The following is a 22,447-nucleotide window of genomic DNA, read 5'->3' on the forward strand; positions in this document are numbered from 1 at the left end:
ATAGAACGATACAGCGCAGTACAGGCCCTTCGGCCCTCGATGTTGCACCGACATGGGAAAAAAAACTAAAGGCCATCTAACCTACACTATGCCCTTATCATCCATATGCTTATCCAATAAACTTTTAAATGCCCTCAATGTTGGCGAGTTCACTACTGTTGCAGGTAGGGCATTCCACGGCCTCACCACTCTTTGCGTAAAAAACCCACCTCTGACCTCTGTCCTATATCTATTACCCCTCAATTTAAGGTTATGTCCCCTCGTGCTAGCCACCCCCATCCGCGGGAGAAGGCTCTCGCTGTCCACCCTATCTAACCCTCTGATCATTTTGTATGCCTCTATTAAGTCACCTCTTAACCTTCTTCTCTCTAACGAAAACAACCTCAAGTCCATCAGCCTTTCCTCATAAGATTTTCCCTCCATACCAGGCAACATCCTGGTAAATCTCCTCTGCACCCGTTCCAAAGCTTCCACGTCCTTCCTATAATGAGGCGACCAGAACTGTACGCAATACTCCAAATGCGGCCATACTAGAGTTTTGTACAACTGCAACATGACCTCATGGCTCCGGAACTCAATCCCTCTACCAATAAAGGCCAACACACCATAGGCCTTCTTCACAACCCTATCAACCTGGGTGGCAACTTTCAGGGATCTATGTACATGGACACCGAGATCCCTCTGCTCGTCCACACTACCAAGAATTTTACCATTAGCCAAATATTCCGCATTCCTGTTATTCTTTCCAAAGTGAATCACCTCACACTTCTCCACATTAAACTCCATTTGCCACCTCTCAGCCCAGCTCTGCAGCTTATCTATGTCCCTCTGTAACCTGCAACATCCTTCCGCACTGTCTACAACTCCACCGACTTTAGTGTCGTCTGCAAATTTACTCACCCATCCTTCTGCGCCCTCCTCTAGGTCATTTATAAAAATGACAAACAGCAACGGTCCCAGAACAGATCCTTGTGGTACGCCACTCATAACTGAACTCCATTCTGAACATTTCCCATCAACTACCACTCTCTGTCTTCTTTCAACTAGCCAATTTCTGATCCACATCTCTAAATCACCTTCAATCCCCAGCCTCCGTATTTTCTGCAATAGCCGACCGTGGGGAACCTTATCAAACGCTTTACTGAAATCCATATACACCACATCAACTGCTCTACCCTCATCTACCTGTTCAGTCACCTTCTCAAAGAACTCGATAAGGTTTGTGAGGCATGACCTACCCTTCACAAAGCCATGCCGACTATCCCTAATCATATTATTCCTATCTAGATGATTATAAATCGTATCTTTTATAATCCTCTCCAAGACCTTACCCACCACAGACGTTAGGCTCACCGGCCTATAGTTACCGGGGTTATCTCTACTCCCCTTCTTGAACAAAGGGACCACATTTGCTATCCTCCAGTCCTCTGGCACTATTCCTGTAGCCAATGATGACCTAAAAATCAAAGCCAAAGGCTCAGCAATCTCTTCCCTGGCTTCCCAGAGAATCCTAGGATAAATCCCATCCGGCCCCGGGGACTTATCTATTTTCACCTTGTCCAGAATTGCCAACACTTCTTCCCTACGCACCTCAATGCCATCTATTCTAATAGCCTGGGTCTCAGCATTCTCCTCCACAATATTATCTTTTTCTTGAGTGAATACTGATGAAAAGTATTCATTTAGTATCTCGCTTATCTCCTCAGCCTCCACACACAACTTCCCACCACTGTCCTTGACTGGCCCTACTCTTACCCTAGTCATTCTTTTATTCCTGACATACCTATAGAAAGCTTTTGGGTTTTCCTTGATTCTACCTGCCAAAGACTTCTCATGTCCCCTCCTTGCTCGTCTCAGCTCTCTCTTTAGATCCTTCCTCGCTTCCTTGTAACTATCAAGCGCCCCAACTGAAACTTCATGCCTCATCTTCACATAGGCCTCCTTCTTCCTCTTAACAAGAGATTCCACTTCTTTGGTAAACCACGGTTCCCTCGCTCGACCCCTTCCTCCCTGCCTGACTGGTACGTACTTATCAAGAACATGCAATAGCTGTTCCTTGAACAAGCTCCACATATCCAGTGTGCCCAACCCTTGCAGCCTACTTCTCCAACCAACACATCCTAAGTCATGTCTAATGGCATCATAATTGCCCTTCCCCCAGCTATAACTCTTGCCCTGCGGGGTATACTTATCCCTTTCCATCACTAACTAATTTTGGCCGCTATCTCTTTTAGATACCTAGGATGGAAGCCATGGGACCAAGGGATTTGGCAAATTTTAGTCCGTTGAGTTTCTCCAGTACTTTCCCTCTGCTGACACTAATTTCCTCACTCTCTTTAGCCCTTAGGTTACCCTCTGTTTCTGGTATGTAACTTGAAGTGTTGGCGAGTGTAGACTTAAGTGAACAGACACTTCCAACACTGATGAAGGTTCAACTCAATTTTATTAACTACTTCTAACTAACTAACAAACGATGACTGTGGGTCTAAATGATGCTAACTTAAACTAGAGACCTAAGCCTTGTCTGAACCAGTTGATTCTCTCAGCACGTGGTGTGAGTCTGTGCTGGGCTGGATGAGTTCTTGTTCCACTGAGAGGCAGCACCCAGAATGAGTGGGAACTGTGGTGCCCTCTGCCTTTATAGTGTGTTTATCCTAACTGGTGATTGGCTGCGGTGTTTGTACATGTTGATTGGTCCCTGTGTGTGTCCATCAGTGTGTGTCTGCACCATGATATACTGGTGTATATTATGACATAACTTGCGTTTTCTATTGTGAAGACAGACACTATTTGTTCAATGTCTGCCATTTCCTCATTCCCCATGATCATTTCTTGTGTCTCTGCTTCTAAGGGACCAATGTTTAATTTAGCTACCCTTTTATGCACTTGTAAAATACTTTAGAATCTCTTTTTATATTCCTGGCTCATTTACCTTCATATATTATTTTTCCCTTTTTAAAATTAATTAAATAAAAAATATTAAAATCACTTATTGTCACAAGTAGGCTTCAAATAAAGTTACTGTGAAAAGCCCCTAGTCGCCACATTCCAGCGCCTGTTCGGGGAGGCTGGTACATCTTTGAACTGTGGGAGGAAACCGGAGCACCTGGAGGAAACCCACGCAGACATGGGGAGGACGTGCAGACTCTGACTCTTTGGTGAATATTTTCCCAATCCTGAGGCGTACGACTGTTTTTTGCAACATTGTAAGCTTAGAACATAGAAAAATACAGCACAGAACAGGCCCTTCGGCCCACGATGTTGTGCCGAACTTTTGTCCTAGATGAAGAACAAATTAATCTACACCCCCTCATTCTACCGTAATTTATGTACCTAACCAATAGCCGCTTGAAGGTCCCTAATGTTTCCGACTCAACTACTTCCACAGGCAGTGCATTCCATGCCCCCACTACTCTCTGGGTAAAGAACCTACCTCTGACATCCCCCCCGATATCTTCCACCATTCATCTTAAATTTATGTCCCTTTGTAAGGGTTGTTTCACCCGGGGCAAAAGTCTCTGACTGTCTACTCTGTCTATTCCCCTCATTATCTCATAAACCTCCATCAAGTCGCCTCTCATCCTTCTCCGTTCTAATGAGAAAAGGCCGAGCACCCTCAACCTTTCCTCGTAAGACCTACTCTCCGTTTCCAGGCAACATCCTGGTAAATCTCCTTTGCACTTTTCCAAAGCTTCCACATCCTTCCTAAAATGAGGCGACCAGAACTGCACACAGTACTCCAAATGTGGCCTTACCAAAGTTTTGTACAGCTGCAACATCACCTCACGGCTCTTAAATTCAATCCCTCTGCTAATGAACGCTCGCACACCATAGGCCTTCTTCACAGCTTTATCCACTTGAGTGGCAACTTTCAATGATCTATGAACATAGACCCCAAGATCTCTCTGCTCCTCCACATTGCCAAGAACCCTACCGTTAACCCTGTATTCCGCATTCATATTTGTCCTTCCAAAATGGACAACCTCACACTTTTCAGGGTTAAACTCCATCTGCCACTTCTCAGCCCAGCTCTACATCCTATCTATGTCTCTTTGCAGCCGACAACAGCCCTCCTCACTGTCCACAACTCTACCAATCTTCGTATTGTCTGCAAATTTACTGACCCACCCTTCAACTCCCTCAACCAAGTCATTAATGAAAATCACAAACAGCAGAGGACCCAGAACTGATCCCTGTGATACGCCACTGGTAACTGGGCTCCACGCTGAATATTTGCCATCCACCACCACTCTCTGACTGCTATCGATTAGCCAGTTCGTTATCCAGCTGGCCAAATTTCCCACTATCCCATGCCTCCTTACTTTCTGCATAAGCCTACCATGGGGAACCTTATCAAATGCCTTACTAAAATCCATGTACAATACATCCACTACTTTACCTTCATCCACATGCTTGGTCACCTCCTCAAATAATTCAATAAGAGTTGTGAGGCAAGACCTACCCCTCACAAATCCGTGCTGACTATCCCTAATCAAGCAGTGTCTTTCCAGATGCTCAGAAATCCTATCCCTCAGTACCCTTTCCCTTACTTTGCCTACCACCGAAGTAAGACTAACTGGCCTGTAATTCCCAGGGTTATCCCTATTCCTTTTTTTGAATAGGTTGCACGGCATTCGCCACTCTCCAATCCCCTGGTACCACCCCTGTTGACAGTGAGCACGGAAAGATCATTGCCAACGGCTCTGCAATTTCATCTCTTGCTTCCCATAGAATTCTTGGATATATCCCGTCAGGCCCGGGGGACTTGTCTATCCTCAAGTTTTTAAAAATGCCCAACACATCTTCCTTCCTAACAAGTATCTCCTCAAGCTTACCAGTCTGTTTCACACTGTCCTCTCCAACAACATGGCCACTCTCATTCATAAATACTGAAGAAAAGTACTCGTTCAAGACCTCTCCTATCTCTTCAGACTCAATACACAATCTCCTGCTACTGTCCTTAATCGGACCCACCCTCACTCTAGTCATTCTCATATTTCTCACATATGCATAAAAGGCTTTGGGGTTTTCCTTGATCCTACCCGCCAAAGATTTTTCATGCCCTCTCTTAGCTCCTAATCCCTTTCTTCAGTTCCCCCCTGGCTATCTTGTATCCCTCCAGCGCCCTGTCTGAACCTTGTTTCCTCAGCCGTACATAAGTATCCTTCTTCCTCTTAACAAGCCATTCAACCTCTCTTGTCAACCATGGTTCCCTCACTTGACCATCTCTTCCCTGCCTGACAGGGACATACATATCAAGGGCACGTAGTATCTGTTCCTTGAACAAGTTCCACTTTCAATTGTGTCCTTCCCTGACAGCCTATGTTCCCAACTTATGCACTTCAGTTCTTGTCTGACAGCATCGTATTTACCCTTCCCCAATTGTAAACCTTGCTCTGTTGCACGCACCTATCCCTCTCCATTACTAAAGTGAAAGTCACAGAATTTTGGTCACTATCTCCAAAATGCTCCCCCACTAACAAATCTATCACTTGCCCAGGTTCAGAACCAAGTGCCAAATCCAATATGGCCTCCCCTCAGGTCGGACAATGTACATACTGTGTCAGAAAAGCTTCCTGGACACACTGCACAAACACCACCCCATTCAAACTATTTGATCTAAAGAGTTTCCACTCAATACTTGGGAAGTTGAAGTCACCCATGACTACTACCCTGTGACTTCTGCACCTTTCCAAAATCTGTTTCCCAATCTGTTCTCCACATCTCTGCTGCTATTGGGGGGCCTATAGAAAACTCCCAACAAGGTGACTGCTCCTTTCCTATTTCTGACTTCAACCCATCCTACCTCAGTAGGCAGATCCTCCTCGAACTGCCTTTCTGCAGCTGTTATACTATCTCTAATTAACAATGCTACCCCCCTCCCCCCACCTCTTTTACCACCCTTCCTAATCTTATTGAAACATCTATAACCAGGAACCTCCAACAACCATTTCTGCCCCTCTTCTATCCAAGTTTCCGTGATGGCCAAGTACCGATCCATGCCTTAAGTTCACCCACCTTATTCCTGATGCTTCTTGCGTTTAAATATACACACTTCAACCCATCTCCGTGCCTGCAAGTACTCTCCTTTGTCAATGTTACCTTCCGCACTGCCTCACTGCATGCTTTGACGTCCTGAACATCGGCTACCTTAGTTGCTGGACTACAAATCCGGTTCCCATTCCCCTGCCAAATTAATTTAAACCCCCCCGAAGAGTACTAGAAAACCTCCCTCCCAGGATGTTGGTGCCCCTCTGGTTCAGATGCAACCCTGGTCCTGCTTGTACAGGTCCCACCTTCCTCAGAATGTGCTCCAATTATCCAAAAACCTGAAGCCCTCCCTCCTACACCATTCCTGCAGCTACGTATTCAACTGCACTCTCCCTATTCCTAGCCTCGCTATCATGTGGCACTGGCAACAAACCAGAGATGATAACTCTGTCTGTCCTGGCTTTTAACTTCCAGCCTAACTCCCTAAACTCGTTTATTATCTCCACACCCCTTTTCCTACCTACGTCATTGGTACCAATGTGCATTATGACTTCTAGCTGCTCCCTCTCCCCCTTAAGAATCCTGAAGACACGATCCAGGACGTCATGCACCCTGGCACCCGAGAGGCAACAAACCATCTGACAGTCTCGCCCGTGCCCACAGAACCGCCTGTCTGTACCTCTAACTATTGTGTCCCCTATAACTAGTGCTCTCCTCATCACCCCCCTTCCCTTCTGAGCCCCAGAGCCGGACCTCGTGCCAGAGACCCGGTCACTGCAGCCTACCCCTGCTAAGTAATCCCCCCCAACAGTAACCAAAACGGTATACTTATTGTTGAGAGAAACAACCACAGGGGATCCCTGCACTGACCTTTGTTCTCAGGTGTAACTATGTCCCTGTAGCTTCTATCTATGACCCCCTCAGCTTCCCGATGACCCTCAGTTCATCCAGCTCCAGCTCCAGTTCCCTAACACGGTCTGTGAGGAGCTGGAGGTGGTTGCACTTCCCGCAGGTGAAGTCAGCAAGGACACCGATGGTCTCCCTTACCTTGAACATTCTGCAGGAGGAACATCCCACTACCCTAGCTGCCATCACCTCTACTTAGTCTCCCAGTAAAAAAAAAGTAAATAGCTTACCTGCTCACAGCACAGTCTTTTTTTTAGGTTAGAGGAGGAGGGAGGGTGGGAGACACTACACGTGTGGTGTCTCAGATTTCCTCACCGTTCAAATTTATTGGGTAATACAACCATCCCAGGTCTCCCCACGGCCGACTTCCAGTTTCCTGCTCCGAAAAAGTAAGTTAAAAATCAAAAACTCTGCTTACCTTCCAGCTCTCCCCTCCAAAAATCGCTCCCCTCTCTGCCCGCTCTGCTGCAAGAATGAGCCCTATATTTTAGTCTAAACTATCCTTAACCTCCTGAGTTTTTGTGTTTCAATGGAACGCATTTTCGTTGAACATTTTGAATTATTTCTTTAAATGTTTTCCACTACTTATTTACTGCTATACCTTTTGGTCTCTTTACCCAATCTATCTTAGCCAACTCTGATTTCAATAATTGGTTTGCTTAAGTTTAAGATTCTTGATAGTAATTTGGAGTAGGTCGTTTTCAAACTTAATGCGGCATTCAACTGTATTGTGATCACTATTCCCCAATGGATCTTTTACAATGAAAATGCTAATTAACCTTGCCTGATTGCACAACACTAGATCTAAAATAATTTTATCCATAGAATCCCGACAGTGCAGAAGACGACGATTCGGCCCATCGAGTCTGCACCGACCTTCCGAAAGTACACCCTACCTAGGCCCACTCCACCACCACCCCACCCAATATATGAATATTAAAGTGCCAAGGGGCGGGATTCTCCGAGCCCGCCGTGTCCCGAATTCTCCGCCACCCGAGATTCGGCGGCAGCGGGAATCGCGCTGCGCCGGTCGGCGGGCCCCCCACGGCGATTCTCCGGCCCACGATGGGCCGAAGTCCCACCGCTGACCAGCCTCTCCCGCAGGTGTGGATTAAACCACCTCTCTTACTGGTAGGATTGGCGGCGCAGATGGGTGCCGGGGTCCGGGGCGCGAGGCGATCTGACCCCGGGGCGTGCCCCCACGGTGGTCTGGCCTGCAAACATGGCCCACCGATCGGCGGGCGGGCCTGTGCCGTGGGGCACTCTTTTTCTTCCGCCTTCGCCATGGTCTTCACCATGGCGGAGACAGAAGAGACCCCCTCCCCTGCACATGCGCCGGGATGACGTCAGCAGCCGCTGATGCTCCGGCGCATGCGTGGACTTACGCCGCCCGGCGAAGTCCTTTCGGCCCTGGCTGGCGCCAAAGGCCGTTCACGGCAGCAGGCGGAGCGGTAACCATGTCTCAATGTGAGGGCTTGGCCCCTAAAGGTGCGGAGACTTCCGCACTTTTGGGGCGGCCTGACGCCGGAGTGGTTCACGCCTCTCCAACACGCCGGGACCCCCCCCGCCCCGCCGGGTAGGGGAGAATCCCGGCCCACATCTATTACATGCATACATCTATTATATACATACAAACAAACAGATTAGGAGCAGGAGGAGGCCATTTGGCCCCTCAAGCCATTCAGTAAAATCATGGCTGATTTGGGTGACCTGTTGTGACAGATGTGCATGTCAGCATAATGTAAAGCTGCTTGGCATACAACAGTTAATGTGGGACTGTAGAATAGCACCACCCACAGTACAATGTATAGAGTCACATGGTAAGAGACTGTGAGGGAGAACATTATAGTGAGAACCTCTATGAGTGAGCAGCCAAACTGCAGCGAAAAGATGGTTGCGGTAAAAACAAAGATTAAAAGGCTGGCAGAGTTAAACACAGAAACCTGCAGTGTGCAGTCAGAAAAAAATTAGAAAATCCTGCAGTATTTAAAGGAAATAAGAATCTACTAAGAAGATTGTTTTGGAAATGGCAATAAGAGCAAAGAAGAAGTGCTTTAAGTTTTTTTAAAAGCACGTCCGCGAAAGGGAGGTATTCAGAAGAGAAGGGAACCTGCAGAGGCAGAAAGAAATAAAAGAGAAGAAATTGCTGCTGTGCCTTTTGTGAATGAGAAAGAAATTTTTAGAAGTTTTTTTTTCAAAAGCAGCCACAATCGCTGGCGAGCCCACCAACACCTGAGCGGGAAAACTGGAGAGAGAAAAAGCACCTGCGGAGATAAAAGAAAGAGAAATAATTTCCTGGAGGTTGATTTTCAGAGCCCAGAGGGGAAATGGCTGCAGCAAACCTTCTTAAAAGTTTGAAGCAAAGAGGCCCACATTCGCGGCTTTCCTAAAAGGTGTGGCAAAATCAAAGACAAGAAATCTGACAACCATGGGCAGCTGGAGGTTTTAAAAAAGGCTACTGTCTTAAAGTGGTAACACATTTTCAGCAATTAATACATGAAAAAAAACAGTTATGGACAGCGAATTGGAAGTGTCAGGTGCCTTTGTGCTATAGAAATGCAAAACCAGACCCAAGAGAAGGGAGTCTTTAGTGTACAGGAGAAGTACAAGATTAAACAAGGGATTAGAAGGAGTACAAATTGATAAGCTTTTATCCATCTTTTGTTTATTCGCTACTGAAATACTCCACAGCCAACAGATAAATCAATACTCAACATTTTGTGAGATGCTAAAAGTCTTTGACAGACATTTGAGATCCAATTTGTGGAGAGCACAGACCGCAGATCTAGCACATCCTGACAAAGCGGCAAGAGCAACAAGAGACCCTTGTAAGGTTCCTGCCGAAAACCTTTGTCTGTTCCACGTTTTCTTTTTAATTCCTGTCCTGCTGACTGCCCTTAATCTACAGTCTTTTTGCTAGCTGCTGCAACATTGGAATTTGTGCGTAAGCTGCAGACTATTGGCAAACCGAAACACCCCAGTTGGATGGACTAGCCCAGGACTACCCCTATATGCTCTGTGACAGAGCCAGTGATGTCAGTCTGATAGATTTGGCAAGCAACCAATTGGTGAGTCTGGAATTCTTTGGCTTCACCTGTCTTGCTTGCGATTGGTGAAGTCCTTTGAAGACTTCAAAGACTTTGAAGGGTCATTTGAAGAGCTCCATTTTTTCCTGGGTTTTGAGAGGAGATTCAGCCAGGAAGTAGTTTGAAGGAACTCTCTCTGCTCTCTGTGCCAGATGATTTAAGCCAGACCTGGGAAGGCACTCCTACTTTAAAGACACAGGCAGCAGCCCCACCTGTGAGAGGAACTATTGGAATGAAAGGCTGCAAAAATGATCTCCCACAAGGTCTGTAACACTTTAATCCTCTGTCTGAATGGCTGGGAAAAAAAAACAGCCTGAGAACTCTCTTCATGATACAGCCGATGTCTCTGCACAGAGATCAGGCGAATGGAAAAGTCTGTAATTTCTCAGATATAAAGCTCCAGTAATATCCCAGGGAGGCGGAGGCTACATCTGGTGGTTGAAGGACAAAATTGCACTGACCTGAATCTCCTATGTAAGGCTCCATTTGGTGGTCGAAGGATAGAATTGCATAGACATAAATCTCCTCAATTCTCCTCATGAATCTCCTCATGAAATCAATTCCCCAAGAGGGTATTTTTTTGGAAAAGACTGGCACCTGCACAGACAACAACCCCAGCTGTGAAGATCCTCATACTTCTTAATCCTTGTTACTTTTTAACCTTCCCTACCCCTTATCGTGGGCGAAATTCTCCGCAACGGCTGACGCCGGAGTGAAACCCGGAGTGTTTCACTCCGGCGTCGGAGACTGCTCCTCACCCCCTATTCTCCCCACCCTCGGGGGGCTAGGAGCAGCGTTGCGTGAATCTCCGGCACCGGGCCTTGACGCTTGCATCAAAGTGGCGCGCGGCCGGCGCCGCCTAAGTGACGTTAGCCGCGCATGCGCAGGTTGGCTGGCTCCAACCCGCGCATGCGCGGTTGCCGTCTTCCCCTCCGCTGCCCCGCAAGACATGGCGGCTTGATCTTGCAGGGCAGCGGAGTGGAAAGAGTGCATCGTTTACAGACGACGGCCCAACGATCGGTGGGCACCGATCGCGGGCCAGTCCCCTCCTGAGTACGCCCATGGTGCTCGATCCCCTCTCCGCTCCAGCGGTGTGGTTGCCGTCAGCATGAACCCGTCGGGGTTGTCAGGCCGCTCGGCCCATCCGGGCCGGAGAATCGCCGGTCGGCGGGAAAAACGGTGAGCGGCGATTCTCCGAGCGGCGTGTCGCAAAATGCAACATTTTGGCGCTGGGGGATTCGAAGACCTGGAGGGGGATTGTGCGGGGGGGGGGGGGGGGGGGGGGGGGGAGCACCGGCTGTCGTACGCGGATGATTTACTGCTGTATATTGCGGATCCGGTGGAGGGGATGCCTGAGGTGTTGAGGATACTTGGGGAGTTTGGGGATTTTTCAGGCTATATACTCAATGTGGGAAAGAATGAGCTGTTTGTGCTGCACTTGGGGGACCAGGAGAGGGAGATACGAGAGCTCCCGTTGAAGATGGTGGAGAGGAGCTTTAGATATCTGGGTGTCCAGATAGCCAGCATCTGGGGGGCCCTTCATAGGCCAAACTTTTCGAGGCTGGTGGGGCAGATGGAGGAGTTCAGGAGGTGGGATACGTTGCCACTCTCCTTGGCAGGCAGGGTCCAGTCGGTTAAGATGGCGGTGCTCCCGAGGTTTTTGTTTCTCTTCCAGTGTCTCCCCATCTTGATCCGGAAGGCTTTTTTTTAGGAGGGTGAATGTTGGAACCAACAATTCTACGGACACATGCTTGTAGGATTAGAATAGCGGTTTCAATATACTCACAACAGAGCCAGCCTATTAGCCATTGAACTTTCGGTGAACTGGCCAGCTGACCATGTGGCACTGATCTTTATACGGCAGCTTCCGGGGAGGAGTCCTGGGCAGAGCCAAGGGAGAAGCCCCGTACAACTCGAGCATTCCCAGAGCTACTCCCCTTGGAGGACAGGTAGTGCAACTGCACTTACAATATAGACACATGTATATACAGATTATAATCCGGTTTGAATCACATTCACCACATTGAATAAGAGTATTCTGGGCCCCGAGAGCGAGGAGGGTATTCTTGGAGCGAGGCAGGGAGGTGGGTGGTGGGTACTATTGGGTGGCAAATGTGGCGATGATCCGTAGGTGGGTGATGGAGGGGGAAGGTGTCGCATGGAAGAGGATGGAGGCGGCGTTCTGTGTGGACACGATTTTGGAGTCACTGGTGATGGCCCCGCTCCCACTCCCCCCGGCAAGGTATTCTACGAGTCCACTAGTGGTGACTTCCCTCAAGATTTGGGGCCAGTGGAGGCGGCATAGGGGGGAAGTGAAGGCGTCAATATGGACCCCGATACGGGGCAACCACCGGTTTGCACCAGGAAGAACAGATGGTGGGTTTTTTAGTTGGCACAGGGCAGGCATCAGGCGGATGGGGGACCTCTTCCTCGACGGGAAGTTTGTGACTTTAGAGGAGTTGGAGGGGAAGTGGGGTCTCTCCCCCCCCCCCCCCGCTACTGCCGCCTAGGGGGGTGCAGGATAGGGTGCTCTCGGGGACGTGAGTCGGTGAGGGGACGATCTCGGCAATTTATCAGGTGATGCAGGAGGGGGAGGAGGCCTCGGTGGAAGAGCTGAAAGCGAAGTGGGAGGAGGAGCTAGGGGAAGAGACCGACGAGCGGACGTGGGCTGAATTCAGCTGAAGGTGCTGCATAGGGCGCATATGACTGGGGCCAGGCTGAGCCGGTTCTTTGGGGGTGAGGACAGGTGTGGGAGGTCCTGCGAATCACACCCATATGTTCTGGGCATGTCCGGCGTTGGAGGGTTTCTGGAAAGGGGTGGCGGGGATCCTGTCCAGGGTGGTTGGTTCCAGGGTGGAACCGGGCTGGGGGCTCGCTATTTTTGAGGTAGCACCAGAGCCGTGAGTGCAGGAGGCAAAAGAGGCCGGTATTATGGCCTTTGCGTCCCTAGTAGCCCGGCGAAGGATCCTTTTACAGTGGAGGGATGCAAAGCCCCCGAGCCCGGAATCCTGGATCAGCGACATGGCTGGGTTCATTAAACTGGAGAGGGTCAAGTTTGCCCTGAGGGGGTCGGTGCAAGGGTTCTTCCAGCAGTGGCAGCCTTTTCTTGATTTCCTGGCGGAGTGTTAGGGGGTGGTCAATTTCAGCAGCTACCCGGGGGGGGGGGGGGGGGGGGGGGGGGGAGGAATTATGGGTCTGTTAAGGGGGTTTGTTTTTGCAACTATACGTTTGTTTTTTGTTAATTTATTGCTATGTATCGGGGGGAGGGGCTTTTGTTTCTGATTTTTCTACGCCTTGTTTATTTTATTGTTGGGAGTAAATTCTGTTGTTGAAAAATTTGAATTAAAAAAATGTATCTCCATGCATTTATCATCTGTTCTATGTTTTTCATGTATGGAACGATCTGCCGAGACTGGACGCAGAACAATACTTTTCACTGTACCACGGTACACGTGACAATAAATCTAAATCTATATGAACAAATAAATAAAAGGAGATCTAAAAATCCTTCTTTCACGTTCAGATCATTGTCAACACAGCAGACCCAAAAGAAAGAGCAGAGCAGTGTCATTAATATCTCTCCATTAATCCAGTGCTACACTGACAGCCTCACTTCAATTTACAAATCTGAAAAGCTGTTCTGCCAGACCAGCAGCAATGTCTTGCACTCTGCAGTTCACAGTACGCCTGCTGAGTTGCAGACAGTTAACGCGTTTGATCATTTCCTCTTGGATTTTAAAGCCAGCAAATAAAACATCTGCAGATTCAATGATGCATTATTTTGCTAATTCGCCAACTGAGAATGGCTTTCCATTTTTTTTTGCAAGTAGCCAAGCAACACGAAAGTTAGCCAAAGTCACTGCATCTCTCACATTTAATGCTTGTCTAAGAACCTGCCTCTGTGTGTTCATGGCTTCCTTCAGATTTGAAAGCTGTCAAGCACTTTGGGAAGAACCAACTGGAAATGTTGTCCTCTGAGAGGACTGGTATGTTTCAAATGTCTGTTAACATTGTATTTTGTTTGGAACTGCTATCATCTCTTTGCAAATGAAGCACGCTGTTCTCCCTTTCTGTTCAATAACAAAATAATCCAGCTCCCAAGTCTCATCACCCATTTTTCTCTTGTTGACTACTTCTTCTTCCTCTGTATTTTTTGATTTTGCACTTGATTCTCCTTCTTCACCTTTAGTGATCCTTTAGACAGGAGCAAAGTAACTAACTGTCAAAATATTAACATTAAAAAGTGCAATCTCCCACATGTTCTTTGGCGTCATGAACAAGACGGCCTCCCTACGCTTGCATGAACTGTACCAGTGCGAACCTCCCCCATCCGCAACAGGTGGCATCCTGCTGGTGGGTTAGCATGTGGCCCACACAAGGAGGGCACCCACGGTAGCCCCCACAACAGGGCGCAGGACAGGGGCCACAGAGCGTAGCTCCCCCAGGGGTAGATGGCAGGGCAGGAGACTCCCGGTGACGGGCACCAGCAGGGCCAAGCGTGCAGGGCGGAGGGAGGAGTGTTGGGTCAAATTGCCAGGGCTGGGATCAGGAAGTGGGGGGGGGGGGGGGGGGGAACATGCAGGGACAGGGGCTGCAGTGCGGGCCAGGGCCACCATGTAGCCTGTTGGACCTGATTGGGCATGGGAATACGCACCATGCTAACATGTCTGGCCTTTACCCCCTGCAGAAAGTAGATTTTGGCGTACAGCCAGGTGTGGTTGGCATCAGGCTGGGTGCTGCAAGCGTGCTGGATGCACTGAGGCTTCATGAACAGGAGCTGCTCGGGGAGAACCCTGCAGAACAGGAGCCTACTCAGAGGAGGAGCCAGCCAGTGACGATGGAGTTCCATACCCCTCATCACCAGCCCTTCACACACTCCACGCCCCCACCCGGCATACCCTTTGCACCCAGCCCAGCCCATCCTCACACCCTAAGGCTAGAGGGCCGAAATGATTCGCAACATTGGTGAACATGTGTTTATTGGTGACAGTAAGAGGGAGTTAATTTAGTCCCAGCTAAGCAGGTCATGGGACATCTTAGTGGGATACGTTTGATGTAATTAATAGGAGGAACCAGGTCTGTCTATAGTTTTGCAGTCTGCTATAGGATTTTAAGTTGAACAGCGGTTTTGCCATAGGATTTGAGTCTGACACAACAGGATTTTCAGGTTGTTCTTGAAACGGTATCTCTCTCTCTTCAAAGATTTGCACATATAAGCAAGTAACCATGAGTCTTAACTTTATTCATTAGTAGCATTTGAACTGTATTGGGTTGCTTAATTGGAATTGGTGGCAGTTGTAGATGGTAAGTTCAAGTTTTTCCTTGTATTTAAGAATTGTAAAGCGTTTTCTTTGATGTTAATATGATTAATTCAGTGTTTAAATCAGTATGCTTTAACATAAAAGATACCTATTGGTCAGAGTCATCACTCCTACACATTGACAAGATTGTTTGGGGTTTTCATCTGGTATCCTAACAAAAGTTGGGGTCTGGTCTGGCAACCTAACAGGAATATGAGCAGTCCTTCCCTATCCCTGCCCTGTATAATGCAGCCCTCAATTGGTGCTGACACTGCAGTGCTGAGCAAGAGGTGGCCTTTCACCAGTGACATAAAGGGGCAATTTTATCATGGCAAATCTTGCACATCTTTGGACTCAATGAAACAGGAGAAATGTGCACTAGCCACGTGCCCAGAAAAGGGAGAGCAGAAAATAGCATAACTTCACAGAGAAAATAATTACTATTGGGGAGCGACGGGGCCAGCTGACAGCATTTGCCCGTCAGTTCTGGTTCCCACTGTCTTTCTCCACAACCATTCATTATTGTCGCTCATCCCCAATATTACTCATCAATCATTGAAAAATAAAAGGCTCTCCTGGTAATGAGAAGTGACACAGAAGGCACAGCAGTGTCTTAGATGTTGGTAGAATAGGAGGAGGTCATTCAACTCCTCGAGCCTATCCTACCATGTAATTATGTTGTGGGTGATCTGTATCCTAACTCTATCTACGTACCTTGGTTCCATGTCCTTTAACATCCCTACCTGGCATAAAAACCTATAAATCGCAGTTTTGAAATGTTCCATTGACCTGGCACGACAGCTCTTTGAGGGAGAGCGTTTCAGATTTCAATTAATCTTCGCGGAGAGCAATGCCTCCCGACATTACCCCTAAACAGCCAAGCTCTAATTTTAAGATTATTCCCCCTCATATTGGATACCCACACAAGAGGAAATGGCTCCATCCACACCAGTGAATCGTTGAATCAATTTAAACACTTCATATACTTCACCTACAAGCCGAGACAATACAACCTTGTCCTCATGATTTAATTCTGGGGCCTAGCATTATTCTGCTGACTTTGTGCTCCACACTCTCCACAGCCAGTGCATCCTTCCTGTGGTGCAGTGAATGCAGTAAACCACATGGGGCCTAACCAGAGCCTTGTATAATCATAACCGGCATAGTGGTTAGCATTGCGGCCTTGGGTGACTGTCTCTGTGGAGTTTGCATGTTCTCCCCGTTTCTGCGTGGGTTTGCGGTGCTCCGGTTTCCTCCCACAATCCAAAGATGTACAGGTTAGATGGATTGGCCATGATAAAATTCCCCTTTCGTGTCCAAAGATGTACAGGTTAGATGGATTGACCATGATAAAATTCCCCCTTAGCATCCAAAGATGTGCAGGTTAGGTAGGGTTACGGGAATGGGGGGGGTGGGGGGAGTGGGCCTAGGTAGGGCGCTCTTTCAGAAGTTCAATGTAGACTCAATAAGCCAAATGGCCTCCTTCTGCCCTCTAGGGATTCTTTGGATTCTATACTCCCACTCCTTTGTACCCCAAGGAGATGCAAAAGGCATAGCAAAATCTTCCTTGCTGCCGTTATGTACAGAGCTTCCATTCACTGACAGTCACCTCTTCTGTTTGCAGTGAGCTAACAGCCAACAGGGAAGCCAGATGACAAACAAGATGAGAAGCAAAGAGGCAGCTGCAACTTTCATCAACTCAACTCAACAAGGCACAGTCCATAAACCTCCGGACAGTTTGACGTTGACTCACCATTGGCTCCGATGTGCGCACTGCCTTTTTTCAGAAACCTCCGCCACTTCCTTTCTCCGTTCGCGACTGTGTTTGGGAGGACCGACTTCCCACTTGTATTATAGCTGTAAATTTTACCCCCTGCCCCGTCCCCCTGGGTCCCCGTGGGTTTTTAATTTCAATGATGACCAGTCATGGTTTGTAGGGGACGGGGACATTTTCAGAAATCGGTGTGAAGAGAAAATGTAATGCTTTACAAAAGAAAACCTTTTTAACTGTCTTGTTTCTTGTTTGGGCGTCTCCTCCTCCCCTTCTGTGTGTTCAGAGCTGATGCATGTATCAAAAATGACAAACAAGTCGAGAGCTCCTTACTTCAGAGGTTTAAGCACATAATCTAGGCTGATGCTCCCAATGCAATGCTGGGGGAATGCAGCACTGGCAGAGGCTCTGTTTTATTTTGAATGAGATCTTCATCCCAGGTCGTGTCTGGACATAAAACATCCCAGTGCCATTTCTTCAAAGAAGAGCAGGGGAGTTCTCCTCAGTGTCCTTGTCAATATTTATTCCTCAACATCCATCATTAAACCAAATGACTTAGTCATTTATCTCATTGCTGTTTGTGGGAGATTGTTGCGCTCCAAACGGCTGCTACACTTTCTCCATTACAACACTAACTACACTTCAAAATGTATTTAATTGGCCGTAAAGTGTTTTGGGACGTCCTGGGCTTCTGGGTGATGGTATTGAAATGCGAGTCTTTTCTTTCAAATTGATGTAGCACGGTAGCACAAAAGTTAGCACTGTTGCTTCACAGCTCCAGGGTCCCAGGTTCGATTCCCAGCTTGGGTCACTGTCTGTGTGGAGTCTGCACATTCTCCCCGTGTCTGCGTGGGTTTCCTTCGGGTGCTCCGGTTCCCTCCCACAGAACAAAGATGTGCAGATTAGGTGGATTGGCCATGATAAATTGTCCTTAGTTTCCAAAAAGGGTAGATGGGGTTACTGGGTTGCAGGGATGAGCTAGGCTTAAGTCGGGTGCTCTTTCCAAGGGCCGGTGTAGATTCGATGGGCTAAATGGCGTCCTTCTGCACTGTAAATGCTATGATTCTATGATACTTCTGACCTCCCCCACCTTGTTTTAAAAATAAATAAATTTAGAGTACCCAATTCATTTTTCCAATTAAGGGGCAATTTAATGTGACCAATCCACCTACCCTGCACATCTTTGGGTTGTGGGGGCGAAATCCACACAAACACAGGGAGAATGTGCAAACTCCATACGGACAGTGACCCAGAGCCGGGATCAAACCCTTGTTTCCTGCCAATTTGGTAATAGTTGTTTTACATAGGATCATAAGAACTGGGTGGGGAGCGGAAATTCAGCCTCTAAAGCCCGCTCCGCCATTCAACAGGAACTTGGCTGAACTCATCTCGGTGTCATCTCCACCTTCCTGCTCGCTTCCCATAGCCCTTCATCACTCTACTAATGAATAAATCTTGGCCTTTGATTTGTTTAGCATTCCGGCATCCTTTGCACTCTGGGGTAGAGAATTCCACATATTCAGGACCCTTTGAGTTAAGTAATTCCTCCTCATTTCTGTTTTAAATCTGCCATCCCCTTAGCCTGAAACTATGGCATAGTCAGACTGTTCAGCAGGTAGTTTCTGACAAGCTCTGTATTTATCCTGATAACTTTGTTAGTTCAGGTGATGAGTAGCTGTACCATACAGATGAAGGAGGCCCCAGCTTTGGACCTCAGTCTGCACTGTAAGCATGGCGGTGGTGGGGGGATGTTGGGGGAGAGAGGTGGGTGGCAGGGAGGGGGAGGGTGGCTACAGTATCCCCTGACTTGGGGAGAGGGCGGAGGGAACTAACATCAGCCAGGGTTGCCTTTCCTGATCCCCAAGCAGTCATGGAAGCAGGCGCGTGGATCATAGATCATAGAATTTGCAGTGCAGAAGGAGACCATGTGGCCCATCGAGTCTGCACCGGCTCCTGGAAAGAGCACCCTATCCAAGGTTAACACCTCCACCCTATCCCCATAACCCAGTAACCCCACCCAACACAAAGGGCAATTTTGGACACTAAGGGTAATTTATCATGTCCCATCCACCTAACTTGCACATCTTTGGACAGTGGGAGGAAACCAGAGCGCCCAGAGGAAACCCACGCACACACAGGGAGGATGTGCAGACTCCGCACAGACAGTGACCCAAGCCGGAATCGAACCTGGGACCCTGGAGCTGTGAAGCGATTGTGCTATCCACAATGCTACCGTGCTGCCCTATCTTGGAGCCATGGGGTGCACAGGGAGAACATTGGCAAGAGAGGATGAAGGGATGCCGGAACAGAAGGAAACTGTTCACCCACTTGAGCTTGTCCCACCATTCCAGTAGATGATGAGTGTACTGTGCTTTAACCCACTTGCCCACCTCGTTTCCAAGTTCCTTCCTGCTGTACCAAACACAAATCTATCCATCTCGGTTTTGAAATTTTCCAATAGCCCCCCCGCCCCATGGATTTTTGTGGAGCGTTCCGAATTTCCACTACCTTTGATGTGAATAAATAATTCCTGACCTCATCTCTAAATGGCCCAGCCCTAATCTTTAGTCTTGTCCCCTAACTTCTTTTGGACTCTCCCGCCAGAGGAATTGGTTTCTGTCTATCTACCTATCAAATCCTTCAATCATTTTAAACAACGCAATTAGATCACCCCTTCATACAAGGCTAGATGGGTGGCGCAGTGGGTTAGCCATGGCGCCGAGGTCCCAGGTTTGATTCTGACTCTGGGTCACTGTCCATATGGAGTTTGCACATTCTCTCCATGTTTGCGTGGGTTTCGCCCCCACAACCCAAAGATGTGCAGGGTTGTTGGATTGGCCACACTAAATTGCCCCTTAATTGGAAAAAAATGAATTGGGTACTCTAAATTTATTAAAAATAAAAATACAAGGCTAGACCACCACCTTCTGATGGGCAATTAAGAATGGGTAATAAATGCTGGCCTAGCCAGCGACACCCATATCCCATGAACGAATACATTTAAAAATGAAGGATTAAAGTTCGACACCACTATACAGGGGAAATAAAACATCTTTTAAAAGCACAAAACCCGTGATCTGGCCATAGAGCAAAGTTGTCCGTTAATGGCGGTGGTGAAGGAATGAAGGTTATCCAGCTTTTTACACCAGCTGTTCAAGAACATTTTTTGTCCTCTCTCAGCCATAGACACATGCAGTATATTGACAGTGTCTTATTGTGCAGGCTTGCCCCATTGTTGTCTTACACTGGTACGGGTGCTATAGGTTGAATGTCCTCTTTCTACACTGTTTTCCTTTAAATTCTTTGTAAGGCAAAGCCAGGAAAGTCAACTTAGTGATGGGCAGTATTTGAATCAAATGTTTGTAATTAACTATTTCCTGCCAGTAACACTCACCTTGCACTGGATCTCTCTGTGAATCTCAACTGTACACTGAACACAACTGGAGGGTCATTCTGCCAGTGTAACCTCTGGATGCCAGAATGCTCCACTGAGAGGTGGAAATTAGGGAGGGCTGGCGATCCCAGTCAGGGTATCGGTGTTGGTGAAACCAGCTGGCACGTTAGGACGATTGAATGGGAGAAACGGTCAGGTGAGAACTGAGCTGGCAGGAATACCCAGGGCAGAGGGTAAGAGAAGAACCCAGGAATTGTCACTGGCTACAGGAATGGGCCGAGCACTACACACTCCCTCATCCCCAACATGTGAACAGTCTACAACGTCATGTGATTAGCATGGATCAATGGTAGCGGCCGGCTTCAGATGGAAGATTTTTTGATGATCTTGGTAAATCGATTCTGTCATGCTGCCTTGCTGTATATTTCCCCAGATAGTTACCAGTGTATGTCAGAGCACCAGTCAAGGAGTCAAAGCACGAATGCCTGCAGTCAAAATATGATGTTTGCTGAGGAATTTCATTTTGAAGTTTTTAAAAATAAAATTGGCCTACAATTTCCACCTCTGCAATGTAATAACTCCTCTTAAAGAAGTTGCTCTCTTGTTTAAATAACACTGTGTTTCTTAGCTGTATTCACCAGCAAGGTGACACTGGAGGTGGAGGAGATGTGGCATCAGACTATATATTTTATGTATATTTGAATGTACTATAATGTTCAGTGTTGGTTCCTTTTAGTTCACTATTTATAGGTTTGAAGTGCTTGTTTTAGCTTGTGGCTCAAATCCTGTACTGTCCTCTTCCCCCTTAATCCCCACCCTCCTCTCTCCTCAACTGAACCCACCTGAAGCTTTTGTCAGCTACCAGGATTTTCAGGGCATGCCTTTGCTTTCAGAAACTTATGGCCTACTTCCCATTTCTGCAAGGAATTGCTTCATGTGTGACCTGGCAGTATCTGGGCCGTGAGTAAATGTTGACCAGCCAGAGATCATTCAGCTATCCTTGCAAAAGTGCTTGGAAAATAACTGTTTTAAATAGAAAAATCACAATGCAGCCCAGATTGATGGGAAAACATTCTCTGTATTCTAATTTCACAGCTCCAGAGTTGTCCTTGTCCAGTTCCCACTTTAAAGGGGAAGGTTCATCATCAGTTGGTGAATGAATCAATAATTTCCCTCAAAGAAACCTAAAGCAGTTCTCCCATAGAACCCCAACAGTGCAGAAGGAGGCCATTCAGCCTATCGGGTCTGCACGGCCCTCTGAAAAAGCACCTCACCTAGGCCCACTCCCCAACCTTGCCCCCATAACCTCTCCTAACCTGCACATCTTTGGACGCTAAGGGGCAATTTAGCAAGGCCAATCCACCTAACCTGCACATCTTTGGATTGTGGGAGGAAACCAGAGCACCCGGAAGAAACCCTCGCAGACATGGAGAGAACGTCCACACAGTCACCTGAGGCCGGAATCGAACCCGAGTCCCTGGAGCTGTAACCACCGTGCCAACATTCCCAAACTATTTACCAAGGTGGCCCCATTTTAACAACTGAAAGTTAACTTGGCTCCCCACCAACCCCCACACTCCTGACGTCAGCAAAATAGCCTGATTCGGTATTTAATTATTTAAAGATCATGTTTTAAAGATCGATAAATAATACTTCATATAAATATGAAAATATGTATTTTAATCTACTTTGTAAAAATTATTATTTCATGCACTTAAATCGGTTTTAGTCACGCTCTCCATTTTCTCCAGTGACAGAAGATTCGATGATGGCTTTCTCGTGATGTTTCCTTAACTAGGGTGGCTGTGAATGTGTCCTGTTGCACTTTTCCCCCTTCTGAAAATGGCAATCATGCAAATGCCCTGCTGCACTTTGCCCCCTATAAAGATGGTGACCAGGCAAATGCCCAGCTGTACATTGCCCCTATAAAGATGGCAGTCATGAAAATGTCTTACTGCACTTTACCCGTGATAAAGATGGCGGCTGTGCAAGTGCCCTA

General features: G+C 47.6%; 1 protein-coding gene across 8 annotated transcripts in view; it reads left to right on the forward strand.

The window, feature by feature from the left end:
• LOC119971491 (RNA-binding Raly-like protein) overlaps nucleotides 1-17,295 on the forward strand; it is a 1,731,169-nt gene extending 1,713,874 nt beyond the window's left edge. For 7 of the 8 annotated variants that reach the window (XR_005461849.1, XR_005461852.1, XR_005461853.1 and 4 more), the window contains exons 10-11: nucleotides 13,907-13,969; nucleotides 16,908-17,295. Coding sequence is in view for 1 of the 8 variants with exons in the window: in XM_038807076.1 (XP_038663004.1) it covers nucleotides 16,908-16,910 (3 nt within the window). In the remaining 7 variants the exon portion in view is untranslated. The remainder of the gene's footprint in view (nucleotides 1-13,906; nucleotides 13,970-16,907) is intronic. The other variant, XM_038807076.1, reaches the window with a different exon arrangement.
• The last annotated feature ends 5,152 nt before the right edge of the window (nucleotides 17,296-22,447 follow it).

The sequence above is a fragment of the Scyliorhinus canicula genome, chromosome 9, assembly GCF_902713615.1.
Source record: "Scyliorhinus canicula chromosome 9, sScyCan1.1, whole genome shotgun sequence".
NCBI classification, from domain to species: Eukaryota; Metazoa; Chordata; class Chondrichthyes; order Carcharhiniformes; family Scyliorhinidae; genus Scyliorhinus; species Scyliorhinus canicula.